General features: G+C 40.6%; 1 protein-coding gene across 2 annotated transcripts in view; it reads left to right on the top strand.

Annotated features, from left to right (window-relative positions):
• The window catches only part of LOC122797194 (SREBF chaperone), a 2019897-nt gene that overhangs the window by 1810861 nt on the left and 184687 nt on the right, over window positions 1-24349 (top strand). For both annotated transcript variants that reach the window (XM_044066018.1, XM_044066017.1), the window contains exon 20: window positions 5836-6002. In XM_044066018.1, coding sequence (XP_043921953.1) covers window positions 5836-6002 — 167 coding nt within the window. The remainder of the gene's footprint in view (window positions 1-5835; window positions 6003-24349) is intronic.

Raw genomic sequence — 24349 nt, 5'->3', positions numbered from 1 at the left:
TTCACATGCTGAAATATCAGCAATTCCTAATGTCTCAATTAAAACAAAAAATGAGCACACATACTGAACAGTCTGAATTCAAGGAAATGCAGGATTTGTTGCATGCAGCTGAACCGGTGGGCAAACATACTTTACAATGCAGATTTGATTCGTTTGAAGCTTCCTGTAGAGCAGCTGTTACTGGCTCTGTCATACGTAGACATGCTTGGTGAAAAGAACAAACCCTTCCTGATCATGTTAAAGCAAAATTATTGGATGCACCTTTACAGCAGGATGTATTATTTGGTGTCAAAGCAGAAGAGGTTTTAAAGAAAATGGAGGATAAAGCAAAGTCTATGCAGACAGTCAAGGATTTTTTGCAGGTACAACCCCCTCGTTTCAGCAGAAATTGGCCAACAAAAAAATGGTCCTTTCCAGCTTCTGACAGATCACAGAGGGGCAAATACAGACGCCCAAGGGGCAGAGGTCAGTCACAAGGCCCTTACAAACCTCGCCAATGGGGTACTGCTACCCAGAAAGGAGGAGAAGATAGGCCCCAAGCTAGCAGAAGACAAACACAATGACTCAATCCTCAAACTTCCAAGCAAATCTCTCCTGGCAGCTGCCTTGGGAGGAAAATTAGCATTTTTTGCAGACAACTGGCACATCATCACAAAAGACAAATGGTTCCTAAACATTGTCTCTCAAGGATACAGATTCCACTTTCATACCTTACCAAGGATAAAAGGAATGCCAAACCTGCCACCAAATCAATGGGTAGAGGCACAAAAACAAATTACAGCTCTCATGGACATGAGAGCCATTCAACAGGTACCTACACAGGAGCAAGGACAAGGATTTTACTCAAGACTCTTTCTAGTTCCAAGAAAGGACAAAGCATGGAGACCCATTCTGGATCTTTCAGTTCTGAACACCTATCTGCAAGTACCAAAATTCAAGATGCTAACACTACAGCAGCTTCTTCCCATGCTGGGCAAGAATGCTTGGCTAGTAACGTTGGACCTCAAGGAGGCATACCTGCATGTTCCTATCAGAGAAATTGCAGAAGATATCTCCGCTTCATTGCAGGTTCAACGCATTATCAATTCTCTGCACTGCCCTTTGGCTTATCTACTGCACCCAGGGTCTTCACAAAATGCCTGGCACCAGTAATTGCATACTGCAGACAAAGAGGAATTCAAATATACCCATACCTGGACGACTGCCTTATTCAAGCAGAAAGCAAGGACATTCTTTTAAAGCATCTGGCATTTGTCAAACACCTTCTAAGTTGCCTAGGGTACACAGTAAACGAAAATAAATCAAAACCAGTGCCCTCACAAAACATAATATTCCTGGGTGCCAGCTTGAATACAATGGCCCAGATGGCTTATCTCACGTCAGACAAGCAACAACAGCTGACTCAGTATATTTCAAAATAATGTCAACAAAGACCCAACTTCCTGCAAGAAAAATTCTGCAGGCCTTGGGATTCATGGCATCTTGCATACTACTGCTACCATTTGCAAAACTGCATATGAGGAAATTACAATGGTACCTGAAAAGTGTATGGACTCAGCACAGCCACAGCTTGGAAACAATGATACCACTCATTCCCTGCCTTCAATAGGAGTTTCTATGGTGGGCACAGGCATGTCATCTCAACAAGGGTCAGCCTTTCACCTTACCCACAGCCAGGCAAACTATGACAACAGATGCATCGGACTATGCCTGGGGAGCACACATGGCAGGACAGTGCATTCAGGGCAAATGGACTACAGATCAGAGGCATCTGCATATCAATCAAAAAGAAATGCTAGCAGTACAGAATGCCCTAACAGCTTTCAAGGACCTCTTACACCCAGGACAACTAATAATAAAGACGGACAATACCACAGTAATGTGGTGCATAAACAAGCAAGGGGGCACACATTCCTACCCTCTATGCAGGCAAGCAATGACCTTGTGGAACACTGCACTGTCTTACCAGGTTCAATTACAAGCACAATTCCTGCCAGGAAAGAAAAACACATTGGCGGATGACCTAAGCAGAAACATCATGGATCCACAGGAGTGGAAACTAGATCCACAAGTATTTGCAATGATGGCTCAAAAATGGGGACGCCCAGACATAGATCTGTTTGCAAGCCCCCAGAACTACCAACTTCAAAAATTTTGCACAAGGACATTCCATCCACAAGCTTGGTGGACGCCCTCTCATTCAGTTGGAAAACATTAACAGTGTATGCCTTCCCTCCACTGCCTCTTCTAGCAAAGGTACTGCTGAAAGTCAGATTAGAGAGGCCACAAATGATACTCGTTGCACCAGACTAGCCACGCCAGCATTGGTATCCAATTCTAAGGAACATGGCCCACGGCCCACCATGGATTTTATCACAAATTCCTCATCTGCTCACCCAGCGAGACAATCAGATACTACACAGCCAGCTCAATACTTTAAACCTGGCTGCATGGCAAATTACCTAAACAACCAGCCAACACCTCTATCCAAAGCTGTTATTGATGTCATTCTGGAGGCCAGGAGGGCCCATTACCAGGAAAACCTATTCAGACAAATGGAAAAGATTTTGCGCCTGGAACCAGGCTAAAGGCCAAAATCCCCTTGATCCAAACATTCCTCAGATTCTACAATATTTAACTGAGATGTTGCACAAAGGACTTTCCTTTTCATCTGTTAAGATCCACGCCTCAGCAATTTCTGCTCATTACAACACGGATCCTCCTTTATTGTCACATCCACTCCTAAGACAGTACCTCAGAGGGGCTAAGAACATAAGACAGCCAAGGAGAGCACCAACACGTACTTGGGATCTCAACTTTGTTCTGGAAAAGCTTACAGTGCCGCCCTTTGAACCAGCTTTTTCAGCTGGTTTAAAATTTCTTTCATGGAAAACTGCCCTGCTGCTAGCAGTAACCTCAGCTAGAAGAGTCTCAGAGCTACAGGCACTAATGGCAGCGGAGCCTTTCCTCATTTTTCATCTAGACAGAGTCTCTCTACGAACTAACCCTTCCTTTATGCCAAAGGTGGTATCCAGTGTGGCCCTAAACCAAACCATTCATTTGCCCACCTTTTTCCCAAATCCCCAGAACAAAGGAGAAAGACTCCTGCACTCTTTGGATATTCACAGGCAATTATGTTACTACTTGGATAAAACTAAGGCTTTCAGAAAAACTGAACAGCTCTTTGTAGCCTATGCTACAGGATCACAAGAAAGAGCTATCTCAAAACAGGCCATTTCTAAATGGATAGGGCATTGCATACGTTTCTGCTACACGCGTCATGGGAAACCGGTACCTGCTAACATTAGGTCCCACTCCACCAGGGCTACAGCTACATCAGCAGCCTTTCTCAGGGGAGTGCCAACCAAGGATATTCTGGAAGCTGCAACTTGGAGTACAGTGCACACCTTCACCAAACACTATCACTTACCTTTATATTCTAAGACTAGAGCTGATTTTACCACTGCAGTTTTGCAGGGCCTACTAGCTTCTTCTAACCCTGTTTAACTCCACCTCCCAGCCTTAGCTTTGGGATTCAACCCAAGTGTGATGACTGCAGCAGGGTAACACGATGAACATAGTACAGTTTTGTACCTACCATAAATGTAGATGTTCGAGTGTTCACCCTGCTGCAGTCCAGGTTACCCTCCCTCCATCCCCTCTGAACTAGCTGAACTTAGCTATACCACTCTATACTATACTACCTCTGTGGTGTATTTGCTTGTGCCTAAAGGTATTGTTTTATTTTTATCTAGCTATACATATATATATATATATATATATATATATATATATATATATATATATATATATATTTTGCCTACCTATTGGGGGCACCTGACATCTGGGGCAAGAAAAACTGAAGAAAATGGCATTGGATGCCTCTTATATACCCCTGGCGCTCTGACATCAGGGAAGAAGCGACAGCAACCGACGCCGGACCAAGACTTTGTAATTCAGGCCGACTGCGGGACCGCCTGATGGCAGGATAACCCAAGTGTGATGATTGTAGCAGGGTGAACACTCGAACATCTACATTTATGGTAGGTACAAAACTGTACTTTTTGCATATTAGACCTCAAAAATGACCCAAGTTTAACCTACACATTCTAATTACTCTCCTGTCTAGTGAAACTGTATATTACCCAGAACTGGCTAGATCGAACCAGACTATCATGGGAGGGTTTCAGAAGTATGGTAATAAATTACATATCAGCACATAAGTATATAACGTATAACCAAAGTAAGCATTCCTATTTCCTAAAATTTTGGAGTCTTCTCCTGGATCATATTTGAAAGATTAGCTGAATGTGCAATAAAAAGTTATTGTGATTGTTTAACGAAAAAGGGCACAAAACCAATCACCGTCATGACCTTTGTATCACCTTGTTCTGTATTGTGTATCCGTATTGAAAAAGTATGTTAACTGTGACACAGTGTTAATTAGGAAATGACTGTCTGTAGCACTATTTTGTATGCAGTGTATAGGATGTTATCAGTGTATTTTTGTTTAACACCAAATTTTCTCTTGATACATGATGTAATTATGTCTGAATTCTTCTTAAAAATGATGATTGTACTGTATCTTGCATAATGACTGGAAATTGTAACATGCATACAGTACAAGAGAAGAAGAAAAATAAAAATATTTAAAAAAATGCATTCTGAAAGGGAAGCATAACTATACTCAAGTTAAGGCTGACATCTAGTGGTTCGTTTAAAAAATACACCCATTTCTTATTGCCAAAAAAAAAAAAAAAAACTCCGCAAGAAACAAAAACAATTATGACTTGCTAACCAGTCTTTGATAATAAAATAACAGTGCATTAAAAAAAAGTTGCAACCTTTGAATTGGCACTTTTGAATTCTCTGTTTGCAGGTCACTCAGTAGCTGGCTTCTGAATTTAAAAGTTCATTTTCTAGCCTACTACGTAATTGAAAACCAAAAGGAAAATATAGCAAAGCTAGACTTTCCACTGTGTGATTCCTTAAACCTCTTGTATTACAGGCAATATGGGATGTATGCAGATTGCCCCTTTAAGGACATCAGATGTTTCAGCTATATGGCAATTCTGAATGTCCATGACTTTTTTTCTTTTTAAGTCTATTTATGGACAAATTCAGGCCAATAATGCCAAACACCACTAGCTGTGGATATGCTGAAACATGCGTGTCCACAGCTAGTCAGGTTTGACTTTATTGGCCTGAGGACGAAAGCGTTGAACAAAGCCTTTTGGTACGCTAAAACGATTCTTTGGCTTTCAGTTTGGTTCCAGTTTTTTGGTGTGTTTTGACTTTTGACTTGGGACTGGTTTTGAACGGAAAGAAGTCTGAGGACAAAAGCATTGAATAAAGCCTTTTGGTACGTTAATACAATTCTTTGGCTTTCAGTTTGGTTCCAGTTTTTTGGTGTGTTGTGACTTTCAAGTTGGGACTGGTTTTGAATTGATTTTGTGTTGTTATGAGTGTAAGGGTAGTTTAGTGGGGGGAGATATTAGGTGGCAAAGGGTGACCCATCAAAGACAACCGATCTAGGGGTATTCTGAAGAACAAAAGTGATATGTAGAATTTGTACCTTGCAGATCCAGATGTTTTGAAAATTGATAACATGAAATGCTACTTCATGGTATGCTGTATGCAGTCTTTCAGCATAGTGCATCTAGAATACATTTGTTGCTCAGCCCCTGGTAATTGATATGTAGATTGTTGTTGCCTCACCTGCTCAGTTCCTTTTGCAGTTGTATAATGCCTTGAATACTGGCACTTTTTTCATGTGTCTTAGTCATCCTTTTTCAGTCATTTGATCAATGTGCTTCTTACTGCCATTTTTTCCAGGAACACCTATTAGAAACTGCACCCCACCCTCTCCAGTTTACAGCTGTGATGATGTCATCTTGTGTCACATGACTCATACTGTGCCTTGTGCTCACCAGAAACCGATCACTGCACTGAAAGCAGCAGCAGGGCGAGTGGTAACAGGAAGTCAGGACCACACTCTAAGAGTGAGTATGCTGCAAATCAGATGGTCAATAGTATTTGTCCAAAGGATTAAAACATTGCATGTGGTGCGATTTACCTTGGTATCATTTGATTTTGTTGTTTGAATTTTCTTGTATACTCATCTAAATGAGTGTTTTTTCCTAACGCACACACACACACACAGACATACATACTTTCTTTATGTTTAGGCTTGCATTGGAAACCAAGTACAAAACACAAATCATTTATAGAATTAAATGAGTATCCGTGAACAGTTTGCCTGTGATTTTAGTTGAGTGAAATAGAAATAAAGGCCTCTTAATTGTTTGTCTTTGTTGTACTGAACAATCACTTTTGCTCACTGGCACTTTTATATTCTGTTTGTGTGGTATTTGCCTAAATTACATTGGAATCTCCCTTGTGAAGCTAGTACTGATTATAACAGATAAGGTGTTGATCAATTGCTAACAGCATTGGAATGCAATACTGAGTAGTTTGTGTTCTCTTTTTATTTATATTTTCTATTTATTACCAACTGCATGCATGCAGAATTGGAACCAAGGGTTCACATTTCTGATTGTTTTTACCAGAAAGGCATTTTGTTTTGTACTGAACATGATATTGTCTTGGATAATTTCACTTCTAGTAGTGTAGTTCTGTTCTTGTAGTAGCTGTGCTTCTAACAGAAGTCTTCCCACCTAAATTTGGCGAGGTCTTCAGGATGGTTTTGTGTTCTCTTGGATGGTAAGCCCATCAGCACCATTCCTTTACATCAGATCTTTCTTTGTGGTGGAAGCTTTAGATACTTTTTTTTACTGCTGTAGGTTTCATGTAGACCTGAATTTGTATAAAATGTTGTAAGTTACCCAGTCTTTCACTGTGCTTTTCTTTCACAATTTTTTTTGCCTTTAAGTGGTACACAAATTTAAATTAAACATATGTATTTTATTTATTTTATTTATTTTACATTTGTTTACCGGGATGGTCCGACTGGACGAGGCCCATTTACAGCGGAGGTCCGGGGAGAAAAGCTCCACATAATTAATACGACAAATAATAACATTATACATAATGTAAAAATCAATGTTATACTAGCAGTCTTTTTTGAAGAAGAAACAGTGAAAAAAATCTTATCAGCAATATTTACATGTGTACATTTTGTTAGTCATGAAAAATACAGACAGAGGTCACAACAAAATTACAGTATGTCAAGGGATACCATTTGTTACAACCATGCATACTGAGGGCCTGAAAATAGGAGAGAAAGAGAAGGATGGAGGTAGCATACTTTAGGATTATGTAACACATGGACAGAGCCATTTATATGGTGATATTTAGATTTCACTTGTATTCTTAACTTAAAAAAATCTGACTTGCAGGTTTCTTAATTTTTGTATTTGTCTGCTTGGACACGCTGATGACCAGATTCCTGTTGTTCATGCAGAAGCTGTTTATTAGTTTTTCTTCTCTCATATTGGGATGATTTGATCAGCTTGTTACTCTCACCCTGTGAATGATTGCCCAGGTCACTGTGGACAACTGCTTTGTTTACTGTTGCTTGTGGTAGTATGTAAGGTCTTCTAGGAATTGTTTTGCATTGTTTTGAGGGGTCACATACATATTCAGAAAACTAAAGTCATAATGTGTTACATTTGGAGGAAAGTGCTTGTTGTAGAGAGAAAGTACAGCTGAACTGAAGATTTGAGAGGTTAAGTCTGCTAGGAGCTGGTATGTGTTGAGGTAGAGGTGGCAACTGACGGTAGTGCCAGTGTGATGAGCCTGGGGGAAGGGGATAGTGTGGAAGTGAGTTGGGGGACAATGTATGGTGGGGTAGGGGTTCACAGAAACTGTTGATGTGGTGGGTCTTTTGTATTAATAGTTTGTTCTGTGGAAGGTGTTGTAGGGAAGTGATGAATTGTGTTTATCTCTAAGGTGCCCAGCATCCGAGGTAGTTATTTATATTAAAATGGCTTGGGAGCACATCCAGCAATGGGGATGTAGGTTATAGATGAATTAGGCCCAGTGGTTTACTGCTTTGAGTTGTGGTGCAAGTTGTCATGTGATTGAGGAGACACTAAGTATTTTGTTTGTTATTTTCATATGCTTTCTTTTTTTAATAGTTGCTTAGAGATAATGCAGGACTGCTAGCTTATTTACCAGGGTAAGGGCCACTTCCTTAAGCTATCAGATGTGCAAGATCATTGAAGTAGCAAACGTCTCATCCAGCAAGCATTCTTAGGCTTCTGTATAAATTGCCTAGCTCAAGCCGAGCTGCTTTTTAACAGATTATACCATTTTCAAGATTGATGATAACAGTGTATTCTCCTCAGGCCTGTTCACATGTCCCCAGTTAAATTGCTCTTCCAGTCACAGTAGATTTTGAGAACCTTTCCTCCACATGTTGGAAGATGGTCAAACCCATGTTAGGTGTGCATCTTCCAGCAAGTAGCCAAAAAAGAAAGGAGAGTGAATATAAACTGCATTCACTCGAAGCCATCTTATTTCTGGAACCACAGGCCCATGTCCTACTAATGCTGTGTCACCAGACATGTTGGCAAACCAGCTTGTGATCACCAGAGGTCTTAGTTATATACCACTGTTTGTTGTCTTCTCAACAGACATACTTTTTTTTAACCGCCTTTAATGAATTATCACTTGTAACACAGGCAAATTAAATTGATATAAAAGTAGTCAAACCATATTAACAAGTTCAGATTTACAAACATTGTGATTCACATATTTTGTTGTACATCATGTAATTTAAGCAACATTACATAAATTATTGAATTCCTGCCTTCTCTTAAACCTCATTCCTCCTCCAAAACATTTTTCTGCATGTATTATTCCCACAATTACTATTTTTTCTGTATAATTTACTCCTACCCTTTTCTAAAGCCCTGATTTCCTGTTCTTTTACCTCCATTACAGTATTCACTACTTCAAGTATAATTGGTTTAGATTTTGATTTCCATTTTGTAGTAACTTTTTTTTTTTGGCAGCCACCATAATTAAATTTAACAAGGCCCTACTTTGTCCAGGCAATTCAGATCTTGTGTCCCAGCTCAAAAAAAAATTCTTTAGTTATTCTCATTTGCTCAACCAATATTCCCGCCAGAGTACTCTGTAGGGAATTTTTAAGTCTGCTAAGTCATTATACTCCCAAAACGTATGTTCCCAGTTACCTATTTCTTCCCCATCACATCTCCAACATTTGCTGTCTACCTAAGGAACAATTATTTGAAGTCTGCTTGGGTTATAAAAGTATCTGTGCAAACACTTTCAGACAAAAATCCTAAATTTTCTAGATTTTTATTGCATATTTGGGAGCCATACATTTGTCCTGCCATTGTTTTTGTGAATCACATATGTAATCTGTCTTCTCAGTCTTTTCTGAACTCTTCTAATTGATTTCTATAATTATCGTGCAATATGTTGTATGCCCTACTAATTATCCCTTTTTTAACAGCTGCTTCTATTCTAGAGTCAATTAAAAACTCAACCAGTGCAGGCCTTTCATTTAGGATTTCCTTATCCCTTTCTCTTTATTCTGAGATCAAACACTTGTAGGGAAGGAAATCACTAGCCTGCAATCCAGTTGTCTTCTTGGCCTCTTCCCATTCTATTACATTTCCTTCTCTAATTAATTGTTCTCAATATCTTGATTCCTTTGTCCTCTTCTTCCAGTAAATTCCAGCTCCCTCCTGTGTATTCACTGTACCCGTAATTGCAGTCATCGCTATCGGTAGAATTTTTCTCTCTTCCTGTGTTGGCTTAGTTCTTAGTGTAATTTCTATTACTTTATGGATATAATATTCTGTATAACTGCTGTTATTCTCCTTAAGGATCTGCATCCAAAATCCCATTCTTTCCCTACTTCTTGAATTACACCCCCCCCGCTTCATCACCCCTTTCCACTTTGAATTGTAACTTTCTGTGTGTATTATGTGTAACAGCCTTAACTGCATAGTTCTAAAATATCCCTTCAAATTAAGAATCCTAAACCTCCTTATTCTGTCTTCCCCTCCCAAGTAAAATCTTCAGCTCTTTATTAATTACTGTCCAATATGCCTGACTTGTATTGCTGTTTCTTGCTATCCATATCCATAGACAAGAGCTTTCAATTTCTCAGTTTTTGTATTATCTTTTGTTTAGTCTTTCCACATATCCTTAGCTACTGTAACTGAATCCTTTTTAATCCATAATCAGAAATACTTAATTTTATCATATCCCAATAAATATGGGTGTTGCTGAACCAGTTCATGTATGGGTACGTAGTTTATGGCTATAAGCCTTTGTTTTATCTTTATTAATTTTATATCCTGAAGGAAAAAAAACAGGACTGTCTCAAAATATTCCACAACACTGAGATATCCTTTTCTGGTTCTGTCAGTTACAAAATAGCATCATCTGGAAATAAAGCCAACCTTTTTGAACAACATACCAGTTATGTCCTTGAATTTTTGAGTCCCTTATTGTCTTTGCCAATGGTTGTAAGTGTAATGCAAATAACAAAGGGAAAGAAGACATCCCTGCCTTATTCTTCTGTTCAGACAGCTTGTCAGATAGGAACCCTCACACTTTTGTTATTGCCTCTGTTCTCACATTTAGCATTCTAATTAACCTTGTTATTTTATCAGGAAATGCAAATACTTCCATTGCCCTACTCATAAAATCCCAGCTTACTCTGATGAATGCTTTCTCTGCATCAAGACTCACAAACATCTGAAGTAATGGCCTCCCAAGCTTGAGGGTGGAGAGCCAAGTGCCCCCTGACTTCAGCAATCATGCGAGGTTTCAAGAGCACTGGACGGGCTTGCCGGAGACATGTCCTCTGAAGGCCTGACTCTCTGGACCATCCTTCCCCTTGGGTAGCCTGTGCTAAAGTTCCTCCCTCTGCCTTGGGGGGGGGGCACCTTCATCTAGAACATCCTGAGAAAACTGTTGCAAAATGTGGAAGAACATCTTCCCTCTCCTCTGGTTTCTTGATGAGGTCCTTTGTGGGGTGCAAAAATGAACCCCAATGACAGACATTTTGTTTGCTTCTGGTAAGTGTGTCCTTGACTTTTGCTTTAAAGTGGACCCGCAAATTACACTTGCGCATCCCATGCATGACAGCACACTGCAGTGTCAGTGATGTCAAGTGTGCCGTACCATCCACTACATTTGAGATGAGTCACACAGAAACATTTGATGTAGATAACATGGTGGCCAATTTAGTCTCCAAGGTAATAGGAGACTCACTAGAAGAGGAATTGGTTGATTAATTTGTACTTTGGTTTAAAAGGAATGGTTTCATTCAAACACTTTGAGTTCTGATGAAGGGCAAGTGTGGATGAAAACTCTTAACTTTGTTTTATTTTCAATAAATTATTTTCGTGCTAGTTTGTCCAGCTTGGTAACTTCAGTGATCAAATCTCTCTGTAGCCTAGTCAAATGTACCATATAGTTCAGCACATGGAGGGCAAAAGTGGTGGAAGCGTATGAGCCTGTTCTCTGGAACAGGCTTCCCCATCCATGTGAAGCAGAGTTCCTCCATAACCCAATTCAAGTGTAACTTGGACAACTGAATGGGGAACATGAAATTTATCCCTGGTTTGGCAGCTATGTCTCTAATGGACACAGGCTGCCTGTAAATGTTTCATCTACCAGACCCCTGCTTGTAAATATTTCATCTCCCAAGTCTCTTTTTACACTTATCAAGAGTACCAGAACTTGTCAGAGATTTGGGATGCATGGCCGGCCTTAAAAGACCCTTGTGGTCATTAGCCTTGTACAGACCTATGAACCTATGAGATGCTGGCAGTGTTGAATGCTCTAAAGGTCATAAATCATCTCTGGTCTCCAGGACCTCTGCAAGTTATCATGGGCAACACCATAGTGATGTGGCATACCAGCAAACAAGGGGGTACCAGATCTTACCCCGTTTACAGACTTGCCGTTATACCTAGGAGGTAACAACTCTTCTCAATTTAACTTCAGGATTCTTACATACCATCAGAATAAAACATTATAGCAGAAAAGTTGAGCAGGGCCAGGACAGACCCTCGTGAATGGAAACTGTACCTGAGGCTGTTGCTGGAATTGATCCATCTCTGGGGAATACCTCAAATACATGGTTTGCCTCCTTTTAAAAACAGAGAGTTAAATTCTGCTCCAGGAATCCTTGGAAGCAAGCAGGCCTGGAAAGACAGATGCTTTCTCATTCCAGTGGAATTGAATGTTTCTCTGTGCTTTTCCACTGATATCTAGGGTTGTTCTAAAGACCTTGACAGACTAGCCAAAGATAGTGGTGGTGACTCACTTTAGCAGCAGAGCTTCTTCCTTCCTTATTTTGAAATTGGCCACAGGTAATTGACAGGCTACCCCACAGACAGGATTTACTTTACACAAAGTATAGGTTGTTTAATACACTCAGACCTGAAATCACTTCAGTTGACTACCTGGATAGAGTTTTGATACCCTTTAAGCACATTTTCTTTCCCCCAAGGGACTTGCAGCAAGTACTAAAGGAGGCTAAAAAACTGCTACTAGGAAGGTTTTCTAGTTGCTACCATGCCAAGAGTCTGGACCCTTTTAAGGCCTGGAAGCCTCTGGTTCTAGATTTGTGAGAGTCATTGTCCTCTTGTCTTTCTATCAAGATTAAATTTTTGGCCATTAATGCTTAGCTCTTATGGAAAGACACCCCTACCTAATTTTTCACATGGATGTTGTTTCTTTGAGAATAAATCATTCTTTTTTATGTGTAAAGTGGTTTCACTGTTTACCATGAGCCAGTCTGTTAAACATCCTGTATTCTTTCCGGAGCATAAAAATGAGGGAGAAAGAATAATATGAAATCTGGATGTCCATGGGCAGCACAGGTACTACTTAGAGCAACATTGTTCAGGAAAACTGATCAGCTATTTGCTTCCATTGAAGATGAGAAAAAAAGGACAAATAGTGTCAAAATAGATAATGTCTAAATGGTCGTATTACTCACCATAACAAATCACTTCCAGGCAGGGTCAGGACTCATTGTACTAGAGTTTTGGCTTCTTCTACGGCTTTCTGGAAAGGGCTAGACTTAGAAGTATTCTAGAGGCAGCAACTTAGTCTCTGTATATATATTTACAAGCCCTTACAAAGTTGATTCCTTTTCAGTGTCCAGAGCTAGGCTTGCTATGACCATTCTCCAGGACTTCTGGAGTCCTAGTTATTTTCTCCACCCTATATAATCCTAATCTTTGGTAATCTACCCATACAGCTGAAGCTACTGCAGCAAAGATCTAATGTTGAACGTAGTACAGTTGGGTAAGTAGACTAACCATAGCAGTAAATGTTCTAAATCATTGTTACAGTGGCCATCTCCTTCATCCATCACACTTGCTTCTCTTTTAACAGGAGTAATGTCCTGAAGAATGCAGAAACATCTTTCTAAATTTCACTGTAGTATTAAGGGTACATGACAGAAACTGTTCTGTCCTAGTAGGAACATAGTAAAGTAAGGATACTGAGTATACAGAGAAAATGACCAATGCATATTGTGAAATGTGTCTGCCAGTTGTGCTGTGTTTCAGTGGCTGGAAAGACAGTAATGCTGGGTACATTGAAGAAATTTGCAGATTAAGAAATGATAATCAGTTTGCTTACATCCTCTTACTAGTTTGACAGGTGGGTAAAGTGGACTTGTAGTTGGAGCAGGTACAAGATAGAGACTGGTAAAAGTAAAGCTAAGAAATATGATTGCAGAAAATGCTATGGTATGTACAAGCACAATGTTGTACAGTGTAAAGTGAAAGGAGCTGGCTTTAGAAAAATTTCTAATTTTAAGGACTTGTCCAAAGGCATCTTTTAATGACTGTTTGTTTTTCATTTTTTTTTCGTTGATAAAGGTTGCTTATTTCAGATCTTGGGAGACTAGCACCGATTAACAGAAGTCTCCATTGTGGTTATGTGATGTCTAAAATCTAGTTAGGTACAGGTGATGTCATGTTAAGGATACACCATATGATAAGACATTACAAGGAAGGGCACATACTAGGATGAAAAAAAACAGAATGGGCTGTACAGAATGATGCAGTATATGTCCAAACCCAAAGCAGCCACTGGATCTTAACAGATGCACAAAGATATGATTTAGAAGGAACGAACGGAATAACTTTCGACTGCTCCAGTGAGCGAAAACTTATATGATCAAAATCGCTATTGTGGGGGGCTGCACACCCCACACCCCCCCTAAAAATATATTCCAACTCCGAGATCGGACTACAGTGAGGAAAGGGCAAATTTTCTGATCTTCACTGTACCGTGATCTCACAATATTGATGTCGATCATATGCGTTTTTGCACATCGGAGCATTCAAAATTTATTCAGTTCGTTGTTTTAACATAGACCTGATTTAGAAAGGTGGTCAGATGCAAATGTTGAAATGCTGTGGTAGGCTAGCTGAAGTTTGCCAATCAAAGTGATGATTAGGGAGATTATAGCAATTTACAGAAGACCTGGTAAGGGGCAAGTCCTTTATAGTTGGTAAGCAGGCTTGGGAGTTGTTAATCTGAGAAGTGACAGAGCATGCACTCTGTTTAGAATATAAACTGGTTTTATTATTATGGAGGTTGAACTTCAGATCAGGGTCAAGTGATACCCCAAGAAATTTGAAATATAAATATTTCTAGTGGACTGCCATCTTTCTAGATGATATAAAAGGGAGGGAGTTGGTGGGGAGGAGGAAAGTCAGGAGTGAACAGCATGGCTTTAGTCTTTTTAGTATTACGTTGTAAAACTCAGCATTCAATTCAGGATTCATTGACAATAGCCTGCTTGTCGACAAGAAGTGATTTCAGTGAGGCATTCAACTGAAAGTAAGAGAATAATATCATTGGCTTGTTGAACAGGTATGGTGGTAATGTGCTTCCATTTGGTTAATGAAAATAATAAATAAAAAGGGCCAACAATAAAATCTTGAAAGACTTCCAAGGTGGCTGCACACTGGTGAGCAGCTTAATTTCAGCTCACCCAGGGTGAAAATGGAAACTGAGAAAAGGGAACTAGTGAGCTTAGCTTATAATTTTGGGCAAAATTCAGTTACTGGCTAGTAAGTACACTGCCTGCATGTCAGCAAAGAAGACATTTAGAGAACCTGAAAGAAAATCAACCAGAAAGAAAGTGACGAGAAAGTACTGCTTGGGAAGAATCCCACAGCTGTTCACCAAAAGGCATTTCAAGCTTCAGCTCTGGTATAAGAGATGGCTTCCAGTAATAAACAGGAAACAAATTAAATGTACTCTAAAGTGATTAAAATGAATGAAACGGAAGAATATATCAACTCAAATAATACAAGGCTGTAAAAATAGAATAGAAGGTTGCTGTGTTGTGTCAGAATGCTGTGCCCATCCCTGGGGAAGCAACTGCTGTCATTAGTAACACAGTTGACCCCATTTTTCCTGTCAAAAAGAAACAGAAAACCAAGCATGTATCTACTCCTCCTCAAATTTTCTTTGTGTATGAGTAGTTAAATGGGACTGACTCAGGGTTTAATTCAGGCTATTGATCCTTCTTGTAAAGTAGTTTCTGTTAAAAGAAAGAGGAATTCTTTTCCTGAAGAGATTCAAGATTCGGAATCTGAACAGGAAGATGCAAGGACAGAGTCAGGGTTTTATTCTCAAGATTTCTGATTCAGACTCAAAGGGGAACTCATTTTCTGATTCTCCTTGTGGGGGTTTCTCTTTCTCTGAGACTATTGCTAGAATGTTCCAGTGTTTCTCTTTCTCTGAGACTGTTGCTAGAATGTTCCAGTGTTTTCATTGGAACAACACTTAGGTTTCTCAGTCCCCCAGAAAATACAATGAGTTACAGAAGGATTTTCGAGAACCTACAACCAATCCTCCTGTCCTGTCTGCTTTAGAGGATGTGTGTGTCTTACTGCCTGCACTTTTTCTGTTAGCCAGCTATCCCTAAAAAGGCAGATAGGCTGTATAGAGTTCTTCAGTTTTTTTAAATGTTTATACACTATTCCCAAACCTGAACCAGCAGTTATAGTCTTAGTTGATTCTACTGCGCTAAGCATTTAGTTAATTCCAACCCTACACTTTCTAATAAGGATAGAAATTATTGGGGAAAAAAGTGTATTCTTCTGCAACTTTGATTTTCTGAAGCTTATATGTTAAAGTTTGTTCTGACAAATTGTGAAAGAATGAGGGTTGTTTTATCTGCAGTTTCTCCTTGTGAAGAAAATTTGCTTTAGATAACTTGGTTTCTTCTGTTGCACAGATCACTACTCATTGTATGCAATATGTGTATGACTCACTATGGCCACTGGTACTGTTTTAAGGCGGTTTGCTCCTCTGTCTTCTCAGAACCTCCCAAATTATGTAAAAATGAGGTTTTAAATTTTCCATTGGCTAGAGATTTATGTTTGGCCCCTTTGCTGCAGAGGTGATCAGAAAGTATGATGATTGGGGCATCCAGGGAATCTGTGAGATTTTACAGCCCTCCTTTTCCAAATTGTCCAAGGTATTTTCTTTCTGCTCATCCAATTTTGGCCAAAAAGAAAATAGCAAACAGCTTTAACAGAATTCGGGTATACAGAAGTTTAAGATGAAATGGCAAGAAGGATTCCAAAAAGAAATCTCCCTCCCAAAACCAAGGACAGTCCAACAAGTCTGAATGACTTTTCAAGAGACCTTGTGACAGCCTCCCACTCCATCACCTTTTCTTTTCCAGAAAGCCTGAATCTGCATTTTTCTCTTTGGCAACAGATTTGTTTCAGACAGATGGGTTTTCAAAATCATTCATCGAGGTTTCAGGTGGAAGTGGGAGGAAAGTCCTCCTTTCCAGGGGGTCATTCCTCATTCGGCAGATCAGACTGTCTTGTTTCCTGCTGTTCTTCATCACATGCTGTCCAGTTTCTCACACAAGGAGTGATAGAACCAGTTACTCCTTCCCAGGTGGGGAAGAAGTTTTATTCAAGGATGTCCTAGTGCTAAAGAAAGAAAATGCTTGGAGACCAGTTCTGAATCTTTCTTTTTTAAAACTGTTTGTGACATACCTCTCAACCTGAAAACATCAAAAATCTGGATAAGGCCCATGAAAAATAGGCTCAAATCTGTACGCTGATTAACATCAAATTTGCATACATAATTATGTAACCCCACCCACTCCAATGGAATTATGCGATACCAACTTTCAAACTGAAGAACAGACAGCCAAAATATGGCACCAGAGTCCCCCTGCAGCCATTCCAATGTCCCATTACCTGTCTATTTCACCCCATTTACCATAAACACTAATATGTGCATACTGCTTTATTTCTACAATGATTATTTGGATTTTATTTTTACATTTTGTAGCACAATGCACAAACACTAATAGACATCTGCTAAACAAAGCAATACTGTCTCACAATGAAAATAGACTTGGCATTAAAACTTATCTGCCCATAAAACTCATATTAATTGAAACAGCATTGAAACCCAGACCACATCCAAAGAAAATGCATCTGGCCAGTGGTGGATAAAGATTACCTTGGGTTGTTTTCAAATCATTGGCCCCTTGCACACAAAACAAGAAACATACATGTGTTCTTTGATGCACCTTCCTGACTTTATTAAATGATATTCCTTGTACAGCACACTTGTTAGACAGAGCGCATTTTAAATTTGTTTGAACATTTTTCCAGGAGACAATGAAACAAAATGCATGAACCAATAATGACAAAACTGCCCAATTCAGAACATTTCCATCATAAAAGTCTACTTACATACACACACACACACTATATATATATATATATATATATATATATATATATATATATATATATATATATATATATATATACACACACACACACACATAGAATGACAGTTGGGGGGGGGGGGGGCAAAAGGCCAAAAACCAGGAACACATTGTAAACATTGCTTGTATAATTTTGGAAAGTTGCTAGAATAAAATGTTGTTACCACCATGCATTTCACTGCCAAGTCTTTGTCCCAGGATCCTGTGCACTACAGTCAGAGCAACATACCACTATGCCAAATCAGCAGTTTCCTGAAAGACAGGAAGACTGAAACTTAAATGGCTATCATTTAGTGAATTCAATTCTCACTTCTCACCATAGCTCTCAACCTCTTAGCACAAAAACCCTGGACAAAGCCAATAATGGGAGAATACAGAATTCAGTCCTCACTTCTCACCGTAGCTCTCAACGTCTTAGCACACAAAACCTGGACAAAGTCAATAATGGGGGAATACAGCCCCAAAATAGGGACACATTTCAAATACTGATCTTATAAACTTAGAAAATTGCTAGAATAAAAGGTTTTGTGTTACCATTTATTTTCTGAAGAATATGAAGTGTGAAATTCAAGTGCCTGTCATTATTTAGTGAATTCAGTCCTTCAGTGATTTGCCACAAAAATACTGAAAAAACACAGATTTTATGAGGAAGAGAACAAAAATATGAGGCATAAATTCACAAGTGGTAGTGGCTAGGGACTTTAGGCTCTTTTTTTACCTGTACCCAAGGTACAGGGTTTGAGCCTGAGTACCTCTAGCCACCAGGTATATTCAGTTGGGGCATTTTCACACACACACACACACACACACACACACACACACACACACACGAAGTATAATAAGGCCTAGCCAGTTTAAAGTGAGATCACTCAGATATATAAGCCAAGATAAAAACACAAATTCTCCAAAAAGCTGATTGTAACGGTTTAATAAAAATATTTAAAAGCAGTAACACAGAAAAAAAAAAACAAGTATCAGGATAAGCACTTTCAGACACGTCAAAATGTCTTTCATCAGATCCGTTATGGATTATCTTAACTTAATTATAATTGTTCAGTTTCTCCTACTTGCTGTTGCTTCGTGGCCTTCGTTTTTTATATGAATATATTATATTATACATGTATGTATGTCTTGGTATGACCACCTACTCTGAGAAGAACTACAACCCAGTAAAGGTCATCTTCACTGATGCTAAAGTGATTTTTGACTGATAATAGGTTCTCCCACCTACCATTCAGTTTGGCCTGTCATTTGTGAATATTTAAAAATTATACCTATTAAAGAGATGCACAAGCAAATTTCACCCTCAGTTTGAAGTCAGTCATTCCAAGAATATCCAGGCCATTCTGCACTATCTGTGATTTCAAAATATCAACTTATTGTGGAACAACTGAGTTGCTGACTAACATCTTTGACAATTTCTGGTCTTCCTATCCTCAGATGAGCAATCTGTTCAGAAAAGATACTTTTAAGCAATGCTGCGACAAGCAATTCTGTGGCAAGTGGACTTAGCCTAGCATTTCTATCATCTTATCTCAATGAATAGTGCATACATGTATAACAGACTATGTGGCTTTAAATGCCATATGTATGTGCTTGCTTTTTAGAAATGTGTGGTATCCATTCATTTATTTAAAAAAATAGCAGTATTTTTTTACCAGCTGTATATATTCATAATTGGGCATTTTAATGTAACTTAATTGGTCTCCATCCATGCTGTTCCTACAGTTCCTATTGATCATCATTGCAAATTACTGCTGCTTTTCAAAATTATTATTTTCTTTTTCAAGCAGCATAACTAATTTCTGCATAAAAGTGGCTTGGCTTCCCTTGATGCAAATCAACTTTAGCTGTATCTTCCAATACATCTATGCAAATAGCCCTGTCGGCTTTACCAGAAATGTTGCATTCTATACACACACACACACACACACACACACACACACACACACACACACACACACACACACACACACACACTAAAAGTAGCTCTGCAGTACCCACGCAGCAGCATTCCTTCCAAAATGAAAAGTTTGCAGCAGTCGTTCCGAAACTAAATATATTCAGATAAAAAAAATACCTTAAGTTACTGCTGTTCCAAAACAAAATAGCTCTGCAGTACCCACGCAGCAGCATTCCTTTCCGAAATGAAATAAATCGAAGATAGAAAAAATACCCACGTAGCAGTCGTTCCAGAATGAAAAGTTCAGCCAGTAGCAGCAGTCGTTTCCACCACTGAAGCAGTTCAGCCAGCAGATCCATCCAAACAGAGCAGTTAGTGAAAGCAGTCCCGCTCCTGCTCGCAGATCCATTCAAACAGTGCAGCCAGCTGAAAATGTGTGCACAGCCCTTGAGCTCAATTCCGACAGGCTGACAGTGCTGACGTCATCACACACGTGATGACGTCAGCTGAAAAAGCGGAAAAAAAATTAAAAAAATATAAAAAAAATCTGGGAAAAAATTTTGGAAATTAGGGATGCCACTTGGGAATCATGGCACCAAATAATTTGGTATGGTTGGAAGGTATGGATGTTCTTCGTATTTCACTGTTGCAGGCATCACACTTGGGTTATCTGCCTGCAGGTAGCCCTCAGTCGGCCCGAATACCAGAGACAGAATTTCTGCGTCGGATGTTGTTGCTCCAGGACTACCGTCAGGTCGTCAGAGGTATAAAAACAGGCAGCCGATGCCATTACCCCAGTCTTTCTTGCTGAGGAGCCTGAAGCAGAAGTAGTTCGCAAGTGCCGGTCAGCCGCTACCTGAATTTTCATTTACGAATTGAATAATCCTGAAGTCTTCTAAAGCTAAGTACCCCGTTGGGGATCCTTTTTTCTTGCTCTAACCGATGTCAGAAAAAGTTAACAATTGTCTTGCCTGTGGAAAGCAAATACCTCACAGAGATTTTCATTCTTACTGCGTCACCTGTTTAGGCCCAGACCACGATGTACCTCACTGTTGGTTTTGTGCCTTGTTTAACTCCCGAACCATTCATCGTCGGGCTCTCTTTGTAGCTAAATACTTTCGCTCTCAATCTCCGTATTCTGAAATGGCTTGGGTAAGCCATCCAACTACCGATATTCCGAAAAAACATAAGGATAAAGACAGAGACAGGCTGCATAGGTCCAAAGCTGCTGACGATGCTTCCGTTAAGCTAGTCGCCAGTCCACCGGTACTCAGTGAGGCACTTTTGCAATCCCTGATGCCCGCTTCAGTGGATTTGCAGGCCTCTACTGAGAACCATTCGGAGTCCGGTATGCCGCGAGACTCTTCTTCGACTATGGAACCTGCGGATGTCTCTACCTTGGATGGGTCCGGAGCCGCTGTGCAGGCACCGGCTTTTGAGGCAGTTCTTCACTCAACCGATGTTCGACTTCTTTTTTAACCAAAACTAGAGTTTCTTAGACCCAGAGTAGGCACTATGCCTAGAAAACCGACGACCAAAGCACATGCACCTGCTCCCATGCCACAAAAACAAATGCTTAGAATGCCAATATTACGCCTATTAGGGGAAGTCAGCCTTCCCCTGCTAAGAGGAAAAAGAGACCAGTCCCCTACAGCTTCTACAGACCAGGAGTCTGATGACGCTGAGATTTCTGATTATGATGATTCAGATGCAGAGCAATCCATTACCTCTGCCTCCCCTCCAGAGGATGTTTGTTTTGGTGAAACCTTGCATACTTTAAAAGACCATTTCCACTGGGAATGCCAAGAATATTCTCAGTCCAAAAAGAGACTCAGAGAATTCCTAGAGTTGCCTCGGCACAGGTCTTTAGCAATAACCCCTGTCCTGGATGTTGTTGATGATGTTTTTATGGAACCCAGTCTTACTCCTGACACTTTACCTCTTGCCCCTAGGAAACCAGACAGGTACTACAGAGTACCTGACACTCACAAATTTCTTTTCAAGAATCCTACTGCTGACCCAGAGATCATTTCCCAGGGACCTAAAGGTATCAAGGCTACTATAGCTAAGAATCCCACCCCTTCTGACAGGGATTCCAGAGATTTGGACAGATAGGATAAGAAGGTATATACCTCTGCAACTCCTGCTATTAGGACATTGAATTGTCAGTTTCACATGCTGAAGTACCAGCAGCATATTATGGAACTTATTAAACAAAAAGTGGCAACCTTTACAGACTGCAGAAAATAAAGAATTGCAGGAGCTTATGCACTCTGCAAGCCAAGTCAGTAAGCATACTTTGCAGTATGGCTTTGATTCCCTAGAAGCATCTTGCCAGGCAGCAGTCACTGGATCTGTACTGAGAAGACATGCTTGGCTGAAGGAGCAGACCTTGCCAGACCATGTCAAATCAAAGTTACTAGACGCTCCTTTGAACAAGGACAGTTTGTTTGGCGCCAAAGCAGGAGAGGTTCTTAAAAAGATGGAAGGAAAAGCTAAGTCTATGCAGACTGTTAAAGAATTCTTGCAAGTGCAACCCCCTAGATTCAGTAGGCATTGCCCTTCCAAACACTGGTCCTTTCCAGCTCCCTCCAGGCCTTCTCAAACCAGACCCAGGGGAAACAGGGTATGCAGGGATCTAAGCAATGGCGTGCCCCCACCCCTGAAGCAGGGAGTGGTAAGCCACCTCCTTACGGAAAAAACTCACAATGACTTATTTTCTCCACTCCCCAGCCCTGCCCAATTGCTTGTGCCCTTAGGAGGAAAACTTGCCCTTCATGCAAAAAATTGGATGTCCATCACACAGGACCGGTGGGTCCTCAACATTGTATCCCAGGGGTACAAATTTTATTTCCATTCACTGCCAACCCCAAGCGGGTTTCCAGACCTTCCTCCAAACCAGTGGGCAGAGGCTCAAAGCCAAGTAGCTTCCCTGCTCAATATCAGAGCTATTCATCCGGTTCCAGTAGAACAGAGGTGTCAAGGATTCTACTCCAGAGTCTTCCTGGTACCCAAGAAAGAGGGCTGTTGGTGCCCAGTCCTTGATCTTTCAGTACTCAACACCTTCCTAGTGGTACCAACATTCAAAATGCTTACCCTGCAACAGCTTCTTCCTGTGCTAGCCAAGAAGGCCTGGTTAGTCACCCTAGACTTAAAAGAAGCCTATCTGCACATCCCCATAAGGGAGTCATACAGGAAGTATCTACATTTCAGGGCAAGATCTATGCATGATCATTTCTCTGCACTTCCCTTTAGCTTATCTACTGTGCCGAGCATTTTCACAAAATCCCTGACTCCAGCCATTGCATACTGCAGGCAGAGAAATATCCAACTTTTCCCGTATTTGGATGACTGCCTGATTCAGGTGGACAGTCAGGAATTACTGTTGCAGCACCTGATATTTGTGAAACACCTTTTCACTTCCTTGGGGCACACCATCAACAAAAAGAAATCAAAACTGGTACCTAGTCAAAAGATTGTATTCCTGGAAGCAAGCTTGGACACAACATCCCAGATGGCATTCCTCACTTCAGAAAAACAAGTCTATCTGACAGCCTACTTCAAACAAGTGGCCACCAGAACCCAGCTGTCTGCAAGAAAAATACTGCAGGCCCTAGGGTTCATGGCCTCATGTATACTTCTAATTCAGTATGCAAGACTGCATATGAGGAAACTTCAATGGTACTTAAAAAGTCTTTGGTGCCCACATTCTCAGGACCTGGAAACAGTCATTCCTATCATACCCTGTCTAAGGACAGAGTTCCTTTGGTGGGCAGAAGCATGCTACCACAACAAGGGACTGCCCTTTTCTCAACCCACGCCGGCCAGACCCTAACCACAGATGCATCAGACTATGCCTGGGGAGCACACATGGACAGCAAATGCATTAAGGGCCACTGGAGCCCAAGTCAATTTCATCTGCACAACAACCAAAAAGAGATGCTAGCTGTGCAGAATGCCCTGACAGCTTTCAGATCCCTACTCTTTCCAGGACAACTGCTAATAAAAACAGATAACACCACAGTTATGTGGTACATCAACAAGCAGGGGGGAAACCACTCTGCAGGTTAGCCATGGCCCTGTGGCACACAGCCTTGGACATGCAAGTCCATCTGTAAGCTTATTTCCTGCCAGGCAAACAAAACTCACTGCAGACAACTTGAGCAGAAATCTCCTAGACCCACACGAGTAGCAGTTGTAGCCCAGCATCCTTCAGCCTTCTGATTCAGAAATGGGGACCCCAGAGGTGGATCTCTTTGCGTCCCCCTACAACCACCAGCTCAGCAAATTCTTCACCAAGAATCCTCACAGCAGGGCCTGGAAAGTGGATGCCCTATCTTTTCAGTGGATAAATATCTCAATCTATGCCTTTACCCCTCTGCCCCTTCTCTCAAGAGCATTACTCAAGATAAGACAGGACAGGCCAAGGACAATTCTGATTGTCCTGGACTGGCCACGCCAACACTGGTACCCACTCCTGCGCAGCCTGTCACCAGTGCCACCCTGGCACCTACACCAGAACGCAACCCTGCTCCCTCAGCAGGATGGACAGATTTTGCATCCACAACTGCAAACCCTAAATCTTGCAGCCTGGCTTATTCCTTGAATTCTCCCCCAGCAACCCTAAGCAAGCAGGTCCTGGACGTCATTCTTGAAGCCAGAAGACCCAGTACAAGAAAATCCTATGCTGA

This window comes from Protopterus annectens, chromosome 3.part0 (assembly GCF_019279795.1).
Source record: "Protopterus annectens isolate FY-2018-M chromosome 3.part0, PAN1.0, whole genome shotgun sequence".
NCBI classification, from domain to species: Eukaryota; Metazoa; Chordata; order Ceratodontiformes; family Protopteridae; genus Protopterus; species Protopterus annectens.
This window is presented reverse-complemented; position numbering and strand designations above follow the sequence as displayed.